Source organism: Pelmatolapia mariae, linkage group LG15, assembly GCF_036321145.2.
Source record: "Pelmatolapia mariae isolate MD_Pm_ZW linkage group LG15, Pm_UMD_F_2, whole genome shotgun sequence".
NCBI lineage: Eukaryota > Metazoa > Chordata > Actinopteri > Cichliformes > Cichlidae > Pelmatolapia > Pelmatolapia mariae.
In genome coordinates this window covers 36275377-36298920 of record NC_086240.1, presented here as the reverse complement: position 1 = coordinate 36298920, position 23544 = coordinate 36275377, and the positions used below count along the sequence as shown (strand labels likewise).

Below are 23544 nucleotides of genomic sequence, written 5' to 3'. Positions count from 1 at the left end.
TTACAACATTAACCTTGCAGGTTGAAAAATCATGATCACTCAGTCTGTTTAAATTTGATGAACCTTCACAAGCTTTCATATGTCACAAGCTGGGAGTCAGACTGCTTCACTTTTGCCATAAACCCAGTGAATCATGGTAGTGACGCTAAAGAACACCTCAGGCATGTGTGAGAAACCAGCAGCTATGATAACACAACAATATATGCAAAATGAAAAAAGGCCGAATCATCTGGTAGGCATCTCTAGTCTACCTTTTTCCAGAATGTAGCTGTCACAGTACTGTGTGGATTGTAATGTGGAGGTGGAGGACCCAAATGCAGAATGCTGCAGGGAGAATATGGAATGAAAAATGTGAAAAAAAAAAGCCGCTATCGTGCTCTGTGTGATACAAACAAACCCAGAATCCAGTGAATTAGGTGATACCAGAAAATGCAAGGGTGCAGGAGCAGGGCAGTACATGCCAATGGCTGCACAACATATGCCATTACAAAGGACACAGGGAGTACTGGACTATGCATAAACACAGAAGGCTTATTAGCAATAAGCTGGGGGAATGAGATACATGTGCAGACAATCAGGACAGAGACATGAAGCAAAGCTCAAAACAAGACAATAGAGAAAGCATCCGTCAAATGAAAATAGGGAGAAGAAATGAAAAGACACATAGTTAAGCATAGATACAAGAAAACTTACACTTAATATGAAGACTGAAATAAGGGTGCACCAGACGACAAAGGTGTAAAAAAGACAGAAAACAGAACAGATCGGGACACACTGATAGCATTGCAGAATAACTAAGAGAGGATTCAGGATCACCTGATACAGCCTAAATTAAATGCTTTATCAAAAAGGAAAGTTTTAAGCCTAATCTTAAAGTAGAGAGCATGTCTGTCTCCAGAATCCAAACTGGGAGCTGGTTCCACTGAAGAGAGGCCTGAAAGCTGCAGACTGCCTCCCATTCTACTATTAAATACTGTAGGAACCACAAGTAAATCAGCAGACTGAGAATAAAGAACATCTGCAACATTTTGGATCAGCTGAAGGCTTTGAGGGAGTCTTGTAACTATGAATTAGAGTAGTCCAGCCTAGAAGTAATAAATGCACAAAGTAGTTTTTCAGCATCACGTTAATGGTTCTAATTTAAAGATATTGTGTGATATGTGTATTGAAACACAAATCCTGATCAAAAATGGCTCAAAGACTCCTCACAGTATTACTGGACGCCAAGGTAACGCCATCCAGAGTAAGCAGAATTGGTCCTAGCACTGAACCCTGTGGAACTCCACAATTAACCTTAGAATGTGATGCAGACTCTATTTACATGAACAAATTGGAGTCTGTTAGATAGATATGATTTAAACAGTACCTTTATTAGCTACAGCATGCTCTAATCACAGTAATAAAATATTATGGTCAACCGTATCAAAAGCTGCACTGAGGTCTAGCAGGACACGCATAGAGATGAGTCTGCTGTCAGAGGCCACAAGAAGATCATTTGTAACCTTCACTAAAGCTGTTTCTGTACTGTGATGATCTCTGAAACCTGACTGAAACTCTTCAAATAAACCTTTCCTCTACAGATGATCAGTTAACTGTTTTACTCTTTCAAGAATGTTTGGAATTGGCCTGTAATTAGCTATGATATCTGGGTCAAGCAATGGCTTTTTAAGTAGTGATTTAACTACAAGACATAAGGACATATTCTAAGGAAAAGCATAATAAAAGTCAAACCTATATGCTCTAGTGCAAGATATATCTAAAATAAATAAATAAAAAGAGCAACTTGTGAATTGTGCATGGACAGCAGTACAAATGACAGTGTGTGGTATGACAGTGATTATATGAGTTGTGTGTGTGAATTATATGTATTCATTCAATTTAGTTTATCATATGTAGAGCACTTATTGAACCTGGATTGCCAAAGCGCTTCAGTTGACATGTGTTAAAGCTGGTGTACAGCCTGGACAGATATCTACTTTGTTACAGGACTCTTACAGAGAGACAGCTGTATATGGTGTCTCTGTAGGTTCTCAGTCATCCAGGTCATGAGAGTCAAAGGAGCTTGGAAAGAAAGCGACTGGACTTAGATCTTAGAACTATTAGCAACAGAAAATGAATAAGCAGTTAAGAAAATGGATGTATGGCTGTGTTTTGTTTTTTTTTAATATATAGCACACTGCAATGAAACACAGCAATTATATAAAAGTCAGACAAATACATGGATACTGCTGGGAAACCCTTGTTAATGCACAGTAGCAGATTTTCCTGCAATCCTGAGGGAGAGTGAATTTCAACAACTTCATGAACGTCATGAACTATTGCAACAACAATTCTACCCGAGTCATGCCCGTCATGCTTTTGTACCAAATGGAAGCAATTTACTCAAAGTTTGTTCTACATTAATGAACAACAACATAAGACACACAGGTTAACAGAGAACACAAAGTAAGTAAAAAACAAAACTTGTATAGAAAAAAAAATACAAAAACAAAGTTTTAAATATCTGCTATGTGGCATGTCAGTTTTGGCAGTATCTCAGAGATCCACCACAATGTCAGGAAAATGGTGCAAGCAAACATTGTCACAGTTTGACATACACGCTATGTCACACACACACAGACACACACACACATACAAGCACAAGAAAAACAACGGCTATCCATTACCCCAGTCCTATTATTCAGTCTTCCCTCCTACTTTTCCCCCAATTTCTCACGCTTTTTTTGTTCCCCGCCATAGTTTCCAATTTTATGGTGACGGGAGCAGAATGGAGAATTACTTCACTTCATACTGTTAATGACATTACCAAAGCAGCAGCTGCCACACATAACACATAGAACCCCAGCAACTGAAAATGTAAATTTCGCTGATAAAATCGTGTTGGGGAAATATTTAAAATAACATACCTCACAAAGACAAGGAGATTATTATTGAACGAAGAGTCTTTGGCAACATCACGAAGATGATAGGGGAAAATCTTCTTGTTGGGAGCACTTTTCAGCTGTTCTAGCAGCCCTAGATCACAGCAACTATAGGATGGATTACTATGCCAATTAATGCAGACATGCTATAATGATGTAACTACCAAATGTGATATCTGAAACGCTTACTTTTTATTATTCATAGTCATGTATGTACGTAATTTATGTGTTCTATTATGTGTGTAGCGATGTTTATAACTGGGAAGGTTTCAGATACTAGACTAAATAGTAACATTGTTATTACCTGAGCGTGAGAACGGCCTCACGGAGCCACCAAAGTCTAGGTGGGAGAAGAGAAGCACACAAGTTGGAGGCTCAGCTATTTTATGTGTGTGTGTGTGTGTGTGTGCTAAAAATAGATTTCTGTGAACCATATCTGTTTATGGAATAATGTCTGCTGCCGGTCTGATGATTTCATCAGCATGGGCAAACAAAATACTACGTTGGTAAAGTTATTTGACCAGTTTATTTAAATAAACTAATTTATTTTACATTTAATTTATCATGCTATATTAATATATTGCTATATTAATTCAACCCCAGTTCCCTCTAAAATTGTAATGCTGTGTAAAATATGTATTAGTATACATAATTTGTATAAATCTGTATTTTATTCACAAGAGAATATAAAAAACGTGTCAACTATTTAAACTAAACAAATGTATTTTTTTAATAAAAAACATTAGCATATTTTGAACAATTAAGAAAAAATATATACAATATATAGAAAATACAGTACAAGTAAATACTGCCCATGGAGTGAGCTGCCTTGGTGGAGGTTTGTGATCTCTGAATGATTCTTGTTTTAAAATTGCTATACAAATACAATATGTATTATTCTTAATATATTAGTTTTCTTCCTCATCTGCTTACATCATCATTATAATTAGTGTTATTAATATCCATCTATACACACCTCAGACACAAACACACTAAACCTGAATGCTCAAACTACTTTTTGAGCGTTTTAAGTAATGTAAACTTAACTGTCATCTTAAGTTCATCTAACATTTTCTTCCATTTGAGTTTGTTCAACACGTTATTTTTGATTAACTTCAGTTATTTTGGATATTAAGTACCTGCTCTTTTATATGGCAGACATCTTTGGAAGGTTTTGATTCCTGGGGTCAGTTTGATCCCAAACAAAAAAGATATGTCTTTAGTCTGTTATAACAGCTTGAAAGACAATGGAAAAAGTCTTTTTTCAGTTGCTCACAGGTTCTTGCATTTGCCTTATGGACAAATTTAACACATTATTTTTGTTTTTTGCTTTTTTCTTTGTTTGTTTGTTTTGTTTGCTTTTATTTCTTTTCGAACATTACATAAACATTTAAAACATTTAAAAAAAACTGTTTGACTTACAAGTGATGAATTTACTGCAATGAATTTCTTGGGTCATTTAAAAAATCTGCATTAACTGCAAGCTTTAAAAACAGTCAAATGACCTCTTAATTTAGATTTTTATGTAGTTATTTATTTATTTTTTCATTTTATTTTCTCCTAATAAAGACTTCATTAGTGAGGTAATTTCCAGTCAAATAAATAGCTCCGCCCACTTGTCTCTAGTTGTTTGATTTTGAAATGTGAGCAGGTGGGACTGAAGACATTGAAATGTCAGTGGTCTCATTAGCTAACAGTTAATAAGCTAACAGCTAACATGCTAACACAGCCAATTTTAACTTGGAGTTTTCCTTACACTTGTATGGAGGAATAAATATCACTGTATGGAGAAGAGCCATAACTATCATTTCATCATAGTTCCGTGATAGTTTCGAACTGACGAAGTAGTTTCGCTGTATTTCACTCTTTTATTTTCAAGTGAAAGTGTACTCAGGGCTCCAACCTTCAAAGGGGTTCAAACAGACCATGTCCAACATGTTCGAAGCCAAACCTGACAGCCACCTTACTCAGCTGATGACTTTATTCAAATAGAAGGCTCCCAAAATGAGTAGGACAGTAAAAGCTTTGGTTTGTAGTTTGTTCTCAAAACAACTACAAAAATATAGAGTTGTAACTAAAATAATGCATAGCTTTCAAACATAATTTATATACATAATTTTAATTTATATTTATATAATTTGTAATAACTCTCTCTCATTCATTCAGGACGAGTATGTTGAGCCAGATCTGAGATGATGCAGCGGCCCTCATTATAGTAATCCATGACAGCGATCCAGTTCATTACCAGACTGTGAAAGTCCTCCAGAGTGACTTTGTGGAGGTCTCCAAAGAACTGCTGATGAGCTTCTTGGTAATGTTTGGAGTGATCTATATGCACTACATCTACAATACTACAATTATTACCAAGAGACTGAACAACACTGTATTCATTGAGAGTACAGCAGTTGGGAAGCTGGTAAACTGTTCCCTAACTTATACTCAAGAGTCTGGATCACTGTATCACTGTAACTGGAGCACAGTATCTTGTTTTCATTTATTTTTATTTCAATTTTTTGCAATAAATCAACTACAATAAATTTTTAATAGTCATTGTTTTGAATATGAATGTTATGCTATTGAGATATTCAAAAGTACTTATCATGTCTTTAGCATTTGATATTCTTTTTTAAATGATTTATTTGAATATTTCTTGAATATTAACAGGATGGTGTGTTATTGGTGGAGGCCAAAAACAAATACTGTCAAACTGAACAAATGTGCTGAATCTTTTAAATGTAGCAGTTCTCAATGTAATTGAGGCAATCGCTTCATGCTGAACTGACAGGCCTTGCACTCATTAGAACTGATTAATTATTTTTTGAAACTACTGTAGCTTACCTGTCTCAGTCAGACTGGCTTGACAACTGCTGCCAACCGATATATATGTTATTTAAAAAAGTAGAGGTCACTGGAAAGAAATGAACATAATTTACTGGAGCAGACAGTATTAAATTATTTGGTGATTAGACTCTGATGCCAACGGAGCCCCAACAATGGCAGGAAGAAGAACAGGACCTTCTGGAGTCTCGACGCTGGAAATGAGGCTGAATTACCAGGGTGAGGTACACATGGGGACGTGGCTCAGTCATAGGAAGGATGACTAACAGAAGAGTACAGATATTTAACGTACAGTGAACAGTGGCTGATGGGCTTGAAAAAGACACTGAAGAAAATTTACTTTGATGTGATATAAAGAACAGACTAACAGGCCAAACCTCCACAAGCAGATGAATAAATATAGATCTTTTTTATTGAACCGAGACATTGACTTTATTTGGTGTAAGCTTTTTTGAAGACTGCTTACACTCTGAACAAAGAAATCCTGGTGAAAACTCTGAAACCTGAAGGTCAAAATCTTATACTGATGGTGAAAAACTAATATAATGAAAAAATCTCTCAATTTATGGAAATAGAAGTAGACTGTTAGAAAGCAGAACTTCATTATGTGAACTAATCCTAACCCCGATCTTTGTTATCTACGCTTTCACTTTAATGCTTTGTAGGTAGAGATGTTTATGCTTTCTTCTCTCAACTCTTGTTATTATCTCTGTCTCTCTCACTTTCCGTTTCCTCTTTTCACTGCTGCAGCGGCCTGCTTTTCTCATGCACGTCAGACATGGTTTTACCCAGCTCCAAAGGGAATTACTGAGAAAACATCTCTGGTTACCACCGTCTCTGTGGTTATGCTCCTTACCAGTTGTTACAACAGGTCCATTTGAAGTCATGAATGAAAAATGGCAATTCTCTCTAGTGGGTGACACAAGTACTGGACACAATCAGTGGGCTGTATTCAGTCTTCCAGCTTTGCATTTCTATGATCAAAAGCCTCGATCAAGGCCTTGCAATAGCTTTCAACAGAGAAGCCCTCGCCCTGAGAGCCACAATGTCACACAATGGCAATACACTTTTACTAAATTAGTCTAATTTAAATGCTGATGTCGGATGGCTGCAGGACTCGTGACTCTTGGTTGTAAGAAAAGAGGAAATAGAGTATAGTTTTTACACAGCCACAAAGCGGTTGGAAGGGTCAACAAAATATCAGACTCAGTTTTAACCTAATTCATGTACCCTAACCTTAACCATGTGGTTATTTTTGTAACCATGACAACAATGGTCCCCTGACCTTAACAAAGTTCAGTTACTTAAACATACTGTAGATGTTTCCCAAACCTTACCCAAGTAGTTATTTTAACCGAAACCAATGTTTCCCCAAACCTCTCCAAATCTTAAACATAGCTGTGTAAGATCAGAAATCTGTTTTATTTTTGCAGCTGTGATTTTTTTTTTTACTTTATCCTGCTAATATGAGCACCAAATAAGAGAACTCGTACTTGCCGTTCTAAAGGGTAAAAGTGCAATGACCACTCCCTCAGCTTCCCTCTCCTCCACCAACAACAAAATGCTGTTTTTTCACCCACCAGGAAGCAAGTTCGAAAGCATAGTTGTGCATCTAGTAGGGGCCCCTAATGGCCCAGCTGCCAGTTTATTGAATTAAACGCTTTAATTCCAGATGAACCTGAAGTGCATAAACACAAACAGGGCAGAAACACAGTGAAGTAAATAATATTTTTCTAGTCTTTCAGCTACAGCTAGCTGCTTAAAATATTGGGTCTTTTTCATTGTCTCATTGGCAGTATCAAGGAAGAAATAGAGCTCTTGTGAAGTGCTGTCCTCTGTGTTAATGTATCCATCAGTTTGTCAAGATGATGTGCTGAAATTCTCTGGGAAAAAAGATCTTGTTGTCAGAGGAGAATGGCCAGACTGCATCAAGCAACAGTAACCTAAATAACCAATTGTTACAAACCAGGCATGCAGAAGAGCATCTCTGAGTGCACAACATATGTTGCTACACTTTGAGCCCTGTAGTACCAAACAAGTATCGTTTAAACACAAAAGCCTACCTGAATAGAATTTCAACCATATCCACCCCTTTAAGATCACAATGTACCCATCATGGGGTGGCTGTAGCTCAGGAGGTAGGGCAGGTCAAGTTCTAATCGGAAGGTCGGTGGTTTGATCCCTAGCTGCTCCAGCTGCCAGAGTGTCCTGAATCCTGCTCCCTGATGTGTTTATCAGAGCCTGAATGTGTGTGAATGTTAGATACACCTTCTAAACTTAGGTGTAGAAAAAAAGTGCTTTAAGTCAATGAGGCATGTTGTATACTCTTTAAGTGCTCAAACAGAATAGAAAGGCACTATATAAGAACCAGTCCATTTACACTCTCCTGATAGCTGCTTCTAGTAGGAAAATGCAGCATGTCAAAAAGCTCTCAGATCATCTTAAACTGGTATCTTGAACATGTCAGTGTACTCAAATGATCTCCACAGTCAATAGAGCATCTTTGGCATGTGGTGAAATGAAAGAGTCACATCATGGATCTGCAGCAAAGTGCGGTGCTTATGGACTAAAATCTCCGAGGACTGTTTCCAGCACCTTGTCAAATCTATGCCATGAAGAACAAAGGGCAAAAGGGGAATCTAACCAGGTACTAGCAAGAAGCACCAAATAAAATGTTTAGTGAGTGTAAATATTCAACCCTTTGACATGAATGCAAACGAGTTTGGGACTGCCCACAACAATGAAATGAGGAACCACTTTCCTCAGGCGGTGGGACTCATTGTGAGACACCTCCAGGTTCAATTTGTGATTCTCTCTAAAAGTGCCCATTTTACCAAGAAACTGTTGGTAGAAGAATCCCATTGAAGTTGAAGATAAAACCAGCTCTCTCTGTGAATCACAAGAATATTCCAACAGAGCTGCTCTTGCATTATGCGAAGAAAAAAAAGTGATTAACCCAGAATTTGTCTTCTAATTGCCCATATATTAAGCTATTGATGTTCAGAATTACAAAGCTAAGCACATCACAGGCCTGAATGAATAAATGACTGTTTGAATAAGACATTAGCAAACAACCCCACACTAAAACTACACCCACGGAGGATTTAATTTCCCCCACCGTCTAATAAGCTTCCCTTTTTCTCCCTTTGCCATCTCCTCATTTTCTCTTTTCCAATTTTACAAACACATACACACACCCAGCCACTTACTGTAGACAATTACAGAGTCTGCTAATTTTGCCTTGGGAACTTTTTGCAGTTTATGGGCCAGATACGACACTTCAGAAGAGACAATTTGGTACAGTCGTGGAAGAGCAGAGAAAGCTGACCATAAAACAGTACTTCACATAGTGCAGATTTCATAAGGCTCTCTATTTTGAGGTAAATGGTGAGTCTTTTACCTTTTTTGTCCCCATTTTTGAGTATTGCTCTTGTACAAAATAAATGGTAAGACTGCACAAGGCAAACAAATTTCATGACAGACATTAATACAATCAGAAGGCACTTGATTAAAAATGGAAAATGGGATTTAAAGATTCTCACACTGTTTTTTAACGTGTATTCCCCTCAAATATCTTAAAACTTTTATTTCAATGCAAGCCTAAGGCCAGCTACAATGCAAATTAGGTTTACATATACAGCACATGTACTCGCTGTGGGTTCACACAGTTTATGTGTATACTTTAAAGAACCAGTTGTTGAGATGTCTTCAACTGGGCCACTTAATCTCTAGCTGCTCTCGAGATGCAAAGAGAAACCATTGTGACAAGTGGGTTTCTGGTTTGTATCCCTGTACCAGCTGGGAAACTGTCAGGGGAAAATGAGTAAGATGCTCTGTACGCTCAAAAACCACAGTTGAGATGCCAACAAGCAAGGCACCGAACCCTGTAGTTGCTCCAGTTTAACCAGTAAAACTTTCAGGCGAGTATGTGAACTTGGAATTTGCCTTAAAACGAAACAAAAATAGATCCTAATTTTCTGAGAATACTAAACATACTGGGATGTGCTTAAAATGATGCTTTCTTTGTAATCTTCACATCCTTGCATCCAAGACTAAATTACTTAAAAGACACTTGAAACAGGAAAGAAAGAAAAAAAAAAAAAAAAAGAAAGAAAGAAAAGAGGTGACGTGTGTGTCAGAGTTCTTTTTTTCTCCTATGATGTACAGTGACAATGTACCAGAACTAAGAATAACCATCCTGATGATGTTCAAGCCATCATGTGCCCCTCTGGCCTTGTTTGACAGCTCTTTCAAACAAATGGACAGAAACCCCCCACAGAACAGAACAAAGGCGCACAAGACTTTCCATATAAATGTGCAGTGGAAAGAACACTAAAACCAATGTAAAGTGAGCAGATGTGCCCAACACAGAGATGACACCATGTCACTGGTGTTTGAAAAAGCCACATGTGTCTGATGTCGGGGATGTGTAAAAAAACGTCTATCGTCATTCGAGGAGTACAGAGGAAAGGATCTGTGCTGTGGTGCTGAAGCTGATGGGTCTCTTGCCATTTTCTTTCCTGTTGGTAAGATGTCTGGGGTGCTGCTCCTGCCACCTTCTGGACCATTTTTTTTTTTTTTTTTTGGGACACATGCAATGCATCAAATAAAGAAGAAAAGAGAAAGAAAACACAGAGAGGGTGATGTGTATTTCCTGCCTGTTCCTTAAAAGGGAGAAGTTAAAGATTTTAAGAGAGAGAGTCTTTGAAGATAACAACACTAAAATTTTCATTTAAATAAAACCTCACATTATGGATATAAGTTAAAAAAAAAAAATACATGTATTTTAAAAAATACTTCTAAAATGTGAACTTTGTAGCCCTAACCTCCTCATGAAGGCTATTCCACAGCCCTACTTCAAATGCCATATCCCCTTCCTTTATCAAGCTGGACTTTGAAATGGCAATAAATGATACGTACTAGGACCTTATAGTGGCTGGAAGGCACATGCTGGGATAAAAGATCACACATCTTGGAGGAAGAGGTTTGAGGGTGTCCCAAATAGCTGATAATCGCTTATTATCAATTTTGTAAGAAACATCTAGCCAGTGTAACGCTACAGGGTAAAAATGCAGCCAGTTTTACTTTTTTCTCTCTGACATGATGAAACCAGGAGTAGAAATATTTGATCAAAATGAAGGTAAAGACCATTTAATCTCTATTTTTTCTGTATTTAACTGCAGGTAATTTGGTGACATGCATTCATAGATGTCTTGATTCCAGCTCGGCATTTTAGCAAGCTCACTGCTTGGAAAGATCTGAGAGAAATCAAAAGAAAGCTATTAAAAATATAATTTGTGTTAAAGGAAGTCTCTTTATTTCACAAATATAATACTAAGAGGACATGTTAAGGCTACAAGTATTAGAAGATTCCCGATGTCACCAGGACTAATGTGGAAAACCGTGCTGAAATAAAATGATGCAGAAGTAATGCAGTGAGTAGAGAAAGATCAGAAGGATCCACGGCTTAAAGGATCAGGGCGTACACATCCATGATCTGACTGACCCATATTCCAGAGCCAGGAAACTTGTCCTCACCACCACCACCACCACCTCCACAGGCAACCTCATCCAACACAGGTTAGCTGCAGAGAGCCTACTGGTCATGATCCAATGTGACCCAGTGTTAATTCCCTGGTGAAAGCCACCCAGTCAGTCCAGTGATGCCTCAAAACCTCAAGGTTTATATGAACAAGCTCCACTCTGAATGGGAACCCAGGAACTAGGCCGGTAATAACAGACCTCAGGAAAAAAAAGGTTTTGACCAAAGAGAGAGCGGTGAACAGGGACTCACCCCGTTTGCCTGCTCGTTTTCTCTCCCTGCAGGTTTTTGGGAAAATGTCGAACACGCTTCCTGTAAAACTATGTAGTATTTATTACAGCCTTTAGTTTTTGATGGCTGGGGTCATGTAGCTGCTGTCTATTTATCCTAGAGGTCATTTACTACTGGTTTTTGGGGCCAGGAGAGGAAGAAGGGAACGGAATCTAAGATGCAGGAACTAAATTGGTAGCAAATATATAGCTTCCAACTTGTCCATTGGCCGTGATGCATTTTTCAAGCGCTGTGCTCCAAGATGCGGGGACGGCTTGCCTCTGAAATAATATTTCAACAGTGGTTACAGATGCAAAACCAGTGCCATCTCTCAGTTTGGGCTGCTCCCACCAAAGTGCAGCATAAGGGATTTTAATTTTATTCCTGGGAAGATATTATGCTTTGCTGTGAAGGGGTGGTGATCATAAGGTTAAGAGAGGCATACTCATAACCAAAGGGTTGCATGTTTTAATTTCCAGGCTGAATAGCATAGGGTATGCCATTGCAGTGCCTTTAAGTCAGCCCCTAGTCCCGTGCACTACTGCCAAAGTTGTCATCGATAAGATACCAAGTAAATACAGGGCCCATACTGCCAATACAATAATGCGACAATACACAGCTTTCAGCTTTTCATGTATTTTTTCAACTGGACCTTTTCTGGAGACGTGGGATGTTAATGTGCCTGTCTCTAAAGCATGTTGAGTCAGCTTCTGTTGTTCAAATGTGCTAAAGTAGACATGACAGTGAACACACAAAGGTTCAGACATTTTTTCATATATTTTTTCATTTCCAAAAAACATAATTTATTTAAAATAATTCAGTGTGCTACATATGCCTGTTTTCTGCAAGCACCTAATCAGCCCAAACTCATCTTAACACCACTGTACTGTACTTGTTTCTGTTGTTTTCAATTACAGCTGAGTACCACCTAATTGTGGGCAGGGTAAGTATAGCAACCTGACCTGAAAGTCCAATGAAGTCATTCGTATGCAACAAAAAACACAGGGAAACAATGGTGGTTATGTAGGCAATGCTATATCCAATTGTAAACATCTGCATCCTGTTACTGGACCACGGTGGAGGTTGGTGTGTAGCCATTTGCCTCGTTGCCCAGATTCAAAACTGGCGGGACTGATTCTTGTGAAGAAGTCACTCTCCAGTGACATCACTCCCTGGCCAATCAGTGGCATGGAGTCTGTTGACATCAATCTTTGAGCTCCCACCAAAGTAGGTACCTGGTACCAGGTACTATAACCCAGAGAAGAACCCAATAAAACTGAGTCAAGTCAACCTGAGTTGTGTCAAGTAGATACAAGTACTGAAATTAGAGGATAGAACCAAAGTATCGATCCTATCATGCTAGTGTCAATCTGACAGATAGATGCTATCGATTTTTGGATGGCTTCACCACCTCTACTGACTTCATTACCAGCCCGTGGTTGCACTTGGCCATTCCTTGAGGGCGTTGCTGGAAAAAAAGCACACGTAAGCTCAAATCCCCCCAAAATGGATGAAAACAGGCATCAGTGCATGCTTCGAGGTCGCCCAAAGAGGCCTGAAACTGAGCTGCAAAAGTTATACAAACAAATTGAGAAACACACCTTATGTTAATGAGAGATCATTTTCTACCGCTGCAATCATTCAGGCCAGCCATTCAGAAGGATTCGCATTAAAGTTTGAGATCAATGCCTCAAAGATGTTTACACGAGGGGTGCTGAACGATCGTTCCACTGCAGCTAAACTCTCCAAAAGATGACTTTGACCATCTCATTTTCATTTAAATGGCTTAGCACAGTCCCATTTGCTCTCTGTATTCCTACAGCCAGACAGGCTCACTAAAAACCAATGAGCTGATGAAAATAGGAAAGCCTCGTTGTAGTCTTATACAAACAGCATATGGTTTGCGCCATGCCGCTGCACACAGCAGCACTCCTTAAACTTCATTTGCTCCTCGGTATCAAGTTGTCCTCTTGCCATCTGTGCAATCATGAAGTTTCACACTCTCGAAGTTTCTTTTGTCAAAGCACCTTCAAGAGAACATGAGCAATATTCAGGTGTCACAACTGAGTGTTTCCTACACGTGCAACTTGATTTTATTAGTATTATTCTAAGGACCGTGGGCATTACTCTTTAATAATCATGTCAGCTTGTATTCTGTAGCTCCCGAACACATTACCAGCTATTTGTCTGTTGATTTTCGGAGCATATGCGAGACACACAGTGAGCCTGTGCCGTGTATTAAACTGCAAATCCATCATCTCAGATGCCCCCCTCGGGAATCAAACAAGGCAACCCCGAATTTCCATAAATTCTCCACTGATTGCTCATCTGTCTTCACTTAGTTGTCAGCGGCATCTGAACATCATTTGGCTGTTTGTTTTTATTAAGGAGGGAAAAATGGCTCTCGAGGTCTCAACAAAAAAAAAGCGAGAGATAAAGTCGGGATATGTCTGATCATAACGTCAGGCTCTGATCAGTAGCCATGCACGTAGCTGACAGGATGTTACAGATGTTTAAAAGCCCCCCCCCCCCCCCCCTTTTCCCCCACGGCAAGATGAAATTAATGGCCTATTTATAAACACCTGTCACACAGCCCAGATAAACCAAGGTACTGTGGGTGTTTGTACTCCCTCATATCTTATTGACACCCTGGAAGAAGAACAATGGCATGAAGGCCGATGGTGCTAGAGCCATAGCATGGTCTGCAGAGAGCCCCAGCCATTATGCTGACGGTTTGTCCTCCTGAGGGCACATAATAGTTCTTCTTGTGAGAGGGAAGACTGCAATATAAATAGGGACACCCTTTCTTTATCAAATGCCCTCTAAACAAGGTGTGTAAAAAAAAAAAAAGAATCGTCTCGACAAAGACTAAGTCCACTGGACGGAATTTAGAGCAATTGAAGGAGACCATGATTTTTACAGCTTTTTTTACTGATAAAGACCCCCATGGCCCTTCATAATACACCAAAGCAATTAAGTAACTGATAACTGGCACTAAAGTTCCTTTTTTTCACTACGGGCTATAGAAATTTCAGTTTTGGCACTACAGTTGAAAAAAGGGGGGTTTCTCTGAATTAATAAAAACTTTCAGTTTTATAATTACAGGACTGTCTGGGAAATGACTTACAAGAACACTCCCTGTAATTTTATACACTAATTCTTACAGTTTAAGTCCAAAGAGTCATGCTGACTGAATTCCTTTACAGCGGGCAGCATTTCTTTAGAAAAACTGTGACGAAATTGCTATTTTTCTTATATTATATGTGTGATATATAAAACATGAAGTTCTCAGGGATTAAATGTTTACTTAAACTTGAGATCAAAGGTGGCTGCATGTGGCCCACGACGTAAACTGAGTTTGACACCCCTGTTCTAAACATTTACTGCATCAGAGCGAGACTGACACGGGTGCCTGTTGCACTGAGGAGCCCTGCCAAGGAGTGTTGTTACTCAGCTACTTCAGGATTATTTGGCAAATCAAGCAAGAGTCAGCAAGTCTTTTTGCCTGGCTCCACTTGATACCATCAGAAGACACGATGCCAGTAACTTGAGGTGATTCAGTTCACTTTCTGAAATTTCAAAACACAACTATGAAGCATAATCTGTTTAACCCTCTATGCTTGTTTGTCAGATTGAAGAAGTCACTTGTCACCTTCGTTTCATATAATTTCCTTTTATCCATTTGCATTTTTTGTTTTATTACTCACAATTATTCCTGAAAAAATTCTCACATTTTGATATTAAGCAGCCTGCCAAACTAAGAACAAAATATCAGCGTCAAAGTTTACATCTTAAAGATTACTGATCACCGTCCCTGCTTTGGCAATTCAGCTGGCTTATTTCACATTTTAGGCATGTTGCTGCCCTCTACCTGCCACAAGACTGTACTGTACCCTCTTCGTTTTTGATTTAAAAAAATTAAATCAAGCTGCAACAGGCTTGTATCTCTTGTGAGCATCATAATCATGTTATATCGAAAGAAGACATTTTTCAAAAACAGGAAACAGTTCCACATAAACTGATACGAATATAAAATTTTATTACAACAGAAGAAGTAAATGGTGAATACGAAATGAAGCTCTATCCAATAGGAAGGGTAAAGTATGCAAAATTGATATTTGTGATGGTTTGGAATGAACTCTTCTAAAATACAGATGGTTTTCAATAAGATGTGGATGAGTAAAACAAATCTGACAATCACATTACAGTAAGACAGTAAAATTATTGTAAAGCAACTCTACTTGAAGTTTCTTGATTGGACTTAAAAGCTTCCATTACTGTAACGATTTCTGACTACAGCTATACATTTAAACAACACAAATTACACTTGTGACATTGCATAAAGCCTGAAAAAACAAAGAAACTACAGCAGGGGATGATCCTTGGTTTTGTGCATGTTTTCCTGAACACGTCAAAAAAACGTGGGTGAGGTTTGTTAAATTTGCATAAGGTGCCATTGGGTGGCACCACAGAACACAAATTCACATTTTAATTCCTCGTCTCGCTAATGAAACACCTATATACAACAAGATGAGGTGCCTTATTTATGACTGCCACTAAATACTACTTTTTGTGGGCTGCAGAATAAATATGTTGGACATCCAAAAGCTGCAAAGTTACTTGGTTCAGTCACTTTCTGAGGAGTCACTTGAGCTGGAAGAGGAAGAAGACTCGTGTTTCCTTTTCTTCTGTCTTTTTTTGTGATGCTTCCCGTGCTCTTTTTTGTTCTTTTTGCTTTTCTTCTTTTGGCTTTTTAGTTTCTTTTTCTTCTTCCTAAGCTCCTCATCAGAGGAAGAGCGCGACCTGCTGCACTTCTTTTTCTTTTTTGAAACCTCCTCCTCATCGCTCGATGATGAATCAGATCTAAGTAAATAAGAAAAGTATTAAAAGACAAAAACAAATCAAACAACTCAGTTTATCTATGAAGTTAAACACACTTTCATTTCAGAAAAGCAGGCACATAAACTTCAAAGGTAATAAATATATACCGAGTCTGACTTATGCAAGTAGTGCAAGTAAATACTCAGGCACAATAAATACAAGGATGACAGCAGTGGAGTACAAATGTGTTACAACACTGTCATAGCACTATCTTAATACAACAACTCATATAATATGAATATTAAACATGTGCAAACAAGTAGATTGGGACATCAGAAAAATATTTAGGTTACCTCTTTCTTGACTTTCTGTCTTTGCTCTTCTTCCGTTTTCGTCTTCTTTTTCTATCATCATCGCTGTCATGGGAACCTACCATGCAAAAACAGCACCTTTAATCTCATAACTAAGAGGCCTCATGAAAAATAAATAAATACAAATAAAGAGCTAATAGAATAACTGCTGTCCAATTGCAAAAATCCACACTTTTGATTTTACTCAGGCTCCAGCTTGTATTGATGTTGATTGGATGCTGAATTATGTAAAACTGCTGTATTTATTGCAAATTGCCTTGCAGTAAATGAATGCATATTTTAAAAGCTTACAGAAAACAAGGGCAGGTGCATCAATTCTGACCTTTTCGATGCTGGCCGCTTCGCTTCTCGCTGCGTTGAACCTGAGGTTCATCATCTTCACTCTCCTCGCTGCTAGTACTGCTCACATCCAGAACAATGTCCTTATGAGGGTCCACTTTAACAAAATTTCGGCACTCAAATGTTAAATGGCCCGCTGAAAGATGAAAGTCAGAGAGAGCGGTAAAGAGCGGTGACGGCACTTTTTATTAACATCTCTGAACCTCAACCTTGAAACTCGTAAGAGGAAATGTGAATAAGTCAAAAAAATATTAAATAACATAATTACAATTTATTTCCAAAATAAATCTGGCTCAAAGGCTGGGTAAGAGGCACCATAAAACAGACTCCGTCCTAACTCTATAAAGTCTATTTTCACTGAGTAAATATGGGGGGTACAAGTATAACAGTATAAGATCCACACATCTCTGAAGCTTGTAATAAAACGTGTTGGTTAGTTTTACTTACGATAGCCGCATTTCTTGCACCCAGCTCTGATGTTGTCCTTATTAGGTCCTGTAAGATTGTTAAGAGCTTTTTAATGATTTTCATGCAAGTATGCATTCAAATTCACATTACTATGTAAACTTCTAATTAAATACATATGCCTTTATAAAATGAACATACTGGTTGAGCTCTATATAAGGTGGTGAAAGGGTGATAAAGAATGACCCACTACTATGCTTTTTAAGCACCCAAAACATACAGTAGGTATACACTCACAGCTACTTTATTAAGTACACTTTAGTAGTGCAGGGCTGGACTGCGTTGTGCCTTCAGACCTGTCTTAATTCTGTATGGCAAAGCTTCAACGAGGTGCTGCAAACATTCCTCAGCGGTTTTGGTCCAGATCGACATGATAGCATCACACAGTTATTGCAGACTTGTCGGCTGAACATTTGTGCTGTGAATCTCCCTATGGTACCCTACTGGATTGAGATCAGCTGACTATGGAGGCCATCTGAAAACAGTCAACTCATTTTCATCTTCAAGAGACTAGGTTGAGATGATTTGAGTGTTGTAGTGCATTCTCCTGGTGGAAGCAGCAATCAGGAGGCAGGCACACTGTGGTCATCAAGGGGTGGATATGGTTAGAAATGATATTCAGGTAGGCTGTTTCATTACAAAGGGGCCCAAAGTGTACCAAAGAAATATCGCCCACACCATGACACTACCATAAGCAGTCTGCACTGTTAATACATGGCAGTATGGATCCATGTTTTTAAGTTGATTATGCCAAATTTTGATCCTACCATCTGACAGCTGAAGTGACATCAGACCAGGCAACATTTTTTTTCAAATCAGCTATTGTCCAGTTTTCACCTGTGTGGTCTTCTGCTGCTGTGGGCTCATCTCCGTCAAGGTTCAACATGTATGTTCACATGTGCGTTCACAGATGCTCTCCTGCATACCTTGATTGAATAGCTGTTGCTTTCCCATCAGCTCCAGACCATCTGGCCATTCTTCTCTAACCTCTGGCATTAATAAGGCATTTTTGCTCACAGAACTGCCACTCACTGGATATGATCTCTTTTTCAGTCCATTCAAAACCCCATAGATTGTTTAGTGTGAGTTTACTGAGTTTAAATACTTTGACCAGCTCATCTGACACTAACAACCACAGCAGACTCAAATTCACCTTTCCCCTCATTCTGATCTTCGGTTTGAATTTCAGCAGCTCACCTTAACCATGTCGACCTGACTAAATGCTACGGTTATTGCTACGTGATTAGCTGATTGATTATTTACTTTAAAAGGCAACAAGGGTAACAGATGTATCTACTAAAGTGACTAATTGAGTGTATATGTTGTGTGATATATTGCTATTATTATTATTATTATTATTATTACTATTATTATTATTTTACTCTCTCTACTCAACCAAAAAGGAGATAAGCCTAATGCTACTTACAAGAGTTAATCCTAACAAAAAGTACTAAAATCGAATTCATGACTGTTTATATGGAGTATCTGGACATTTACAACTACTGTGCTTTACGCTATTCTGTACATCAACCGTAATGTAACCCCCTGTGCTAAACGTAGCCAAGTTTCTCGCTGGGTTAGTCATTGCACAGACTTCACTTCAAAGGGTCTGTGTTCTTAAAATACGTTAAGCTAACGTAAACGTAAGCCCCACTTTGTGTTACCAATGCGTTAGTTATCCTGTCAGCTCTTACCATTCCAGCGAAAACTACATGAATAATACAACAGAAACTGTGAAGTTAAGTAAGTTACACATTTAAAATATAATTCCCACCTGGTACAGCCATCACTGTGTCCACAATAAAGCCCCCAAACAGCAAAACTTATTGTTGTTATAGCGCGAATCAGCCAACAGCGTCCTCACACCAAATACCGTCGACAGGAAACACTTGTTCTAGAAACTACCGCGTTCCCCCTGCTTTTGTTCGTGTATTTTTTTTTCCTACTGACGGCAGGAAAACCAAACTAGTGGCGAATTATCGCCGCCCGACGGAAAGGAGCAGCAGACTGTGTGACATATTTTCACAAGGATTTATTGTGGAAAAAAAACAAGAAAAAAATAAATTTAAAAAAATATAGAAAAGTGAATAATCTAAATATAATGTTCTATTGTCTTCAATGTTTACACTTATATAAGCTATGAATAATCTGCCATTGTCAGACCCTGGTGACGCTATAAGAAAAAAACCCTGAAATATTTGTACCATGCATGACTGCTTTGCCAGTAAAGTCAGCTGTGGTTTTTGTAAGGGGTTAATTGCAGGCAGCTAGAGTCGGACTGGCAGATGGAAAATGTTGACAGATGCATGGCCCCCAGACATGCTCTCATCATCATGTCTGTGGCTGTGACACAAATGTGCGGACGCACATACACGAAAACAATCTCAGTCCTGATCTTTTGATGATGCCACATGCTTTAGCGTGGGCTAGTTTTAATTATGTGATTTACCTTGTTTACTATCGAAATGATGTTCTTTCCAACTACACATATGATGCCTCACAGCTCTGAAGTTCAACACGGTCAAAGAACTTTTGCACCTCATTTTTATTATTAGTAGTTTTTTATTATGGTCTTGCAGGAAATTTAAAAAAAAATACACACGCACACGTGGTTCCAGAGAAAATATAGACAAAAGCAAGATATTTAAAGCAAATAATATAACTAAAATAAAATTATAAATGCTAAAAAATACTGTGAAATGAGCCCCCAACCTGAAACTGCTGTTACTTACAGTAACAACTAGCAGAAATTATGATCCATGAACTGCATGACCCAAGTCAAATCAGCTTAATCATAAACTAAAGGAAATAAAACAGATTCTAGTGACTTCTAAAAACAACTTCTTATTATGTAATTTTCAACCTCAAATTAGTTAGTATTTAGCATTTCTGACCACCCGGATTTAGCTTCTATAGGCACAGGTTTCCAACAACAACACAAATGAAAACCGCAGATGAAAGAGAGCCAATAAAACAAAAGGCAGTGAAGGATTTCCAAAATGAGTACAGGAAAGCTGGAAATGAATTTGCCCCATTTAACTTCACACTATTTTCAGTTGGGCTGTGGCTAAAAAATTCCACGGTCCTTTAAATGTTGATTACATATCAGATCGAATTAGCAAATACATACATAGAATACATAGAAACAGCTTCTTTGGTGTGTGTGTGTGTTGGGGAGGGGGTATACTTTGAAGTATACCATTAACAAATAAGCACTAAATGTATACAATAGGCAATATTGAGAGCTGAATATGTACATTAACCTGTTGGAAAGACTTTTAAATCCTTTTATCCAGGAACCAAATTTAACAAGTACTGAGGCAAGATGAGGAGGGCGAGGAAATTCTACACTGAAAAACACAATATACTGTCGGTGTGTAGTACTCTAGTTCTCCTACTAAAACTGGAAAATGTTTTGCAATGATAAAATATTTATCATAATGATAAAATTCTTTTTGGGGAAACAAGATTACACTTGTGGTCAAAAGTTTACAAAGTTTACACACAATCACCATGGGGATGAATGTGTTTTCTCTATTACACATAAGATTGAAAGTATACTGGGAGGGGCTATGCGCTTACCTGCTGCTCTCTGGCAGGTAGCTCCATGCCCTCCTGGGTTTTAAATGCACCTTAGAACACACATGCATCAACACTACATATGAGCGGGCGGAGGGAGGTTTGGAGTCTTCACACCCCCCCGTTCTCTGTTGCCTGTTGGGGCGGGGGGGCCGGGAGGAGGAGTTGGCTGTCCGATTGGGGTCTGGAATGTGGGGCCTCCCTGCTGCTGCAGAGTCGGGGAGGTCTGCTTCTCTCCACCCCAGGGAAGAGGGTAACACTACCTGGGTCTGGGTGCAGTTTCTCCCTCTAGGGGCAAGGGTACCTAGACCTGGGGTATAGAGTACGCTTGTCTGGAGTCTTGATCTCCTCCATACCTGCTTCATGCCCTGGAGGACGGGGCTATGGCTCCCCACACCCTCTAGCAGATCATTACATGAAGGAACCTTTTAAATACAAGCGCGCTCAAGCTCACAGGTGTACACACGGGTGCTCACACACACAAACTACACCCTTTTTGGCTCCTACCTCAAAGCACACTGTGCGCTGTCGATCTTACGTGCTGCACAATAATATTCCATATTTAGTATTTACTGTTATATTCACATAGATCATCGCGATGATGTTGTTTATTATATTGCTCTCTTTTTTTGCTTGTTTTCTCTTTTTTCTTTCTCAACAGGTGATCCAGGTGATTGATATATGTATTTTTTGTCTGTTTGTTTTTGTTTTTTGCCCTTTATCACCGTTCCTCTTCCCCACTGTTTTTCTTCCCCTACCTCTCTTTCTCCCTTTTCTTTCCCCCAGTCATGTCTGTCCCGTGTGTAGCAAGTGAAAATAAAATAAAATAAACAATAAAAACAAAGGTCAATCAAACAGACCAATACGGCAAGGTCCATTTGGTAAAGTAAATCCGTTGGGCATCTTTCTTGTCCTTTAGACAGTAATTCTGATGGCAAAAGAACCAAACGGGACAGGTGGGAAAAAAAAAAAAAGGATTGAAAGTATACACACAGGGGTAAAATATGCATACGCTCCTACTATTATTTGATTTCATATCTCTTAGCAAGTTACCTTTGACTAGACATTTTCGATAGCCATCAACAAGCTTGTCTGCATAGGTTCTCAGTCATCCAGTTCATGGTAGTAAATGGTAAATGGTAAATGGACTGGTTCTTATATAGCGCTTTTCTACTCTATCCTGCACTCAAAGCGCTTTATACAACTAATTCATTCACCCACTCACACCCATTCACACAAGCACTTTTTCTAATCTGTTAAGTCTTAGGAGATTGAAAAAAGAAGGCAACTGGACTTCTTTAGGTTTGTGAAGACATTTCACCTCTCATCCAAGAGTCTTCTTTGTTCTAAAACAAAAGATGTAGAGTCCCAGGTATGTAACCCAGGACTCTCTGCCTTTTGTTTTAGAAATGGAGAAGACTATTGAATCAGAAGTGAAGCATATTCTCAAACTAAAAGGCCCCAAAGACTATCCACACGCCACTTTCATAATTCTGACTGGATATTTGACCACTTTTCCTGGAAGAATTGGTAGAGTTCATTTAAATTGATTGTTTTCCTGGCAGAGACCCAACGTTTAAGTGTTGTCCAGAAATTTTCAATAGGGTTGAGGTTGAGCCATTCCAGAGGCTTAATGTTAATCTGCTTGACAACTGGTACAGTGTTCTTAGGTTTGAAAGCCTCGCCTTTACTCCTCCAAACATACCTTCCAGCACTGTGGACTAATAGACACAGTCAAATAACTTGTACCAACTAACAAGAAGTTAGCTGGTCAAGATAAGATAAATGTCAAGATAAAAAAACATCATAGAACATCCAGCATCACTTATTATAAGATTTAATTGAGGCTATATATAGTTTAGCCTGTATGCTGTATGTATACTGTAGATTAGAAAGATGCCAAAATAAATTTACATTTGTGAATTTCTGCACATACATTTTCTTCTTTAAAGTCATTAAAGATGCACCCTGGACAAAGAACAGTTCAAAGAATTTATTAAAAGCCCTAAATTACCATGATGTTCAAGCCTCTGATGACTGTAAACTTCTGATCACAGATATAAGGAAGGCCAGAGCCTATTCAGGTATTCAAACATCATACTCCTGTATTTGTGGGAAAAATACATTCATCCAAAGGTATTTTTACCATCTTGCCAAATGGTTATTCTGAGAGTGTAGGCAAGCCTGAAGTTTTTAATGAGAACCTGAAAGGATTGAACAATTTGTGTATTTAGACTAAATAGGAAAATAGGAAATCTTATATTTTATGCTGAGCTTGTTGTATCTTTAATATTTTTGGCTGCCTTGCTTGGCCAACTCTCCCTTGTGAAAATGATCTGATCTTAATAGGAGTTCCTGGCTAAATAAGGGTTCTTATAAAAGGAAGGGAAGCAAAATA

The 23544-nt window shown here is 38.5% G+C and overlaps 1 protein-coding gene across 1 annotated transcript; it reads right to left on the bottom strand.

Annotated features, from left to right (window-relative positions):
- Positions 1-15590: 15590 nt before the first annotated feature.
- Positions 15591-19446, bottom strand: srek1ip1 (SREK1-interacting protein 1). Its single transcript, XM_063495562.1, has 5 exons — positions 19342-19446; positions 17550-17597; positions 17086-17238; positions 16746-16821; positions 15591-16434 (listed from the first exon to the last, which is right to left on the bottom strand). Exons 1-5 carry the CDS (start codon positions 19352-19354, stop codon positions 16197-16199), a joined length of 528 nt encoding a protein of 175 aa, XP_063351632.1. The 5' UTR covers positions 19355-19446; the 3' UTR covers positions 15591-16196.
- Between the last annotated feature and the right edge of the window lie 4098 nt (positions 19447-23544).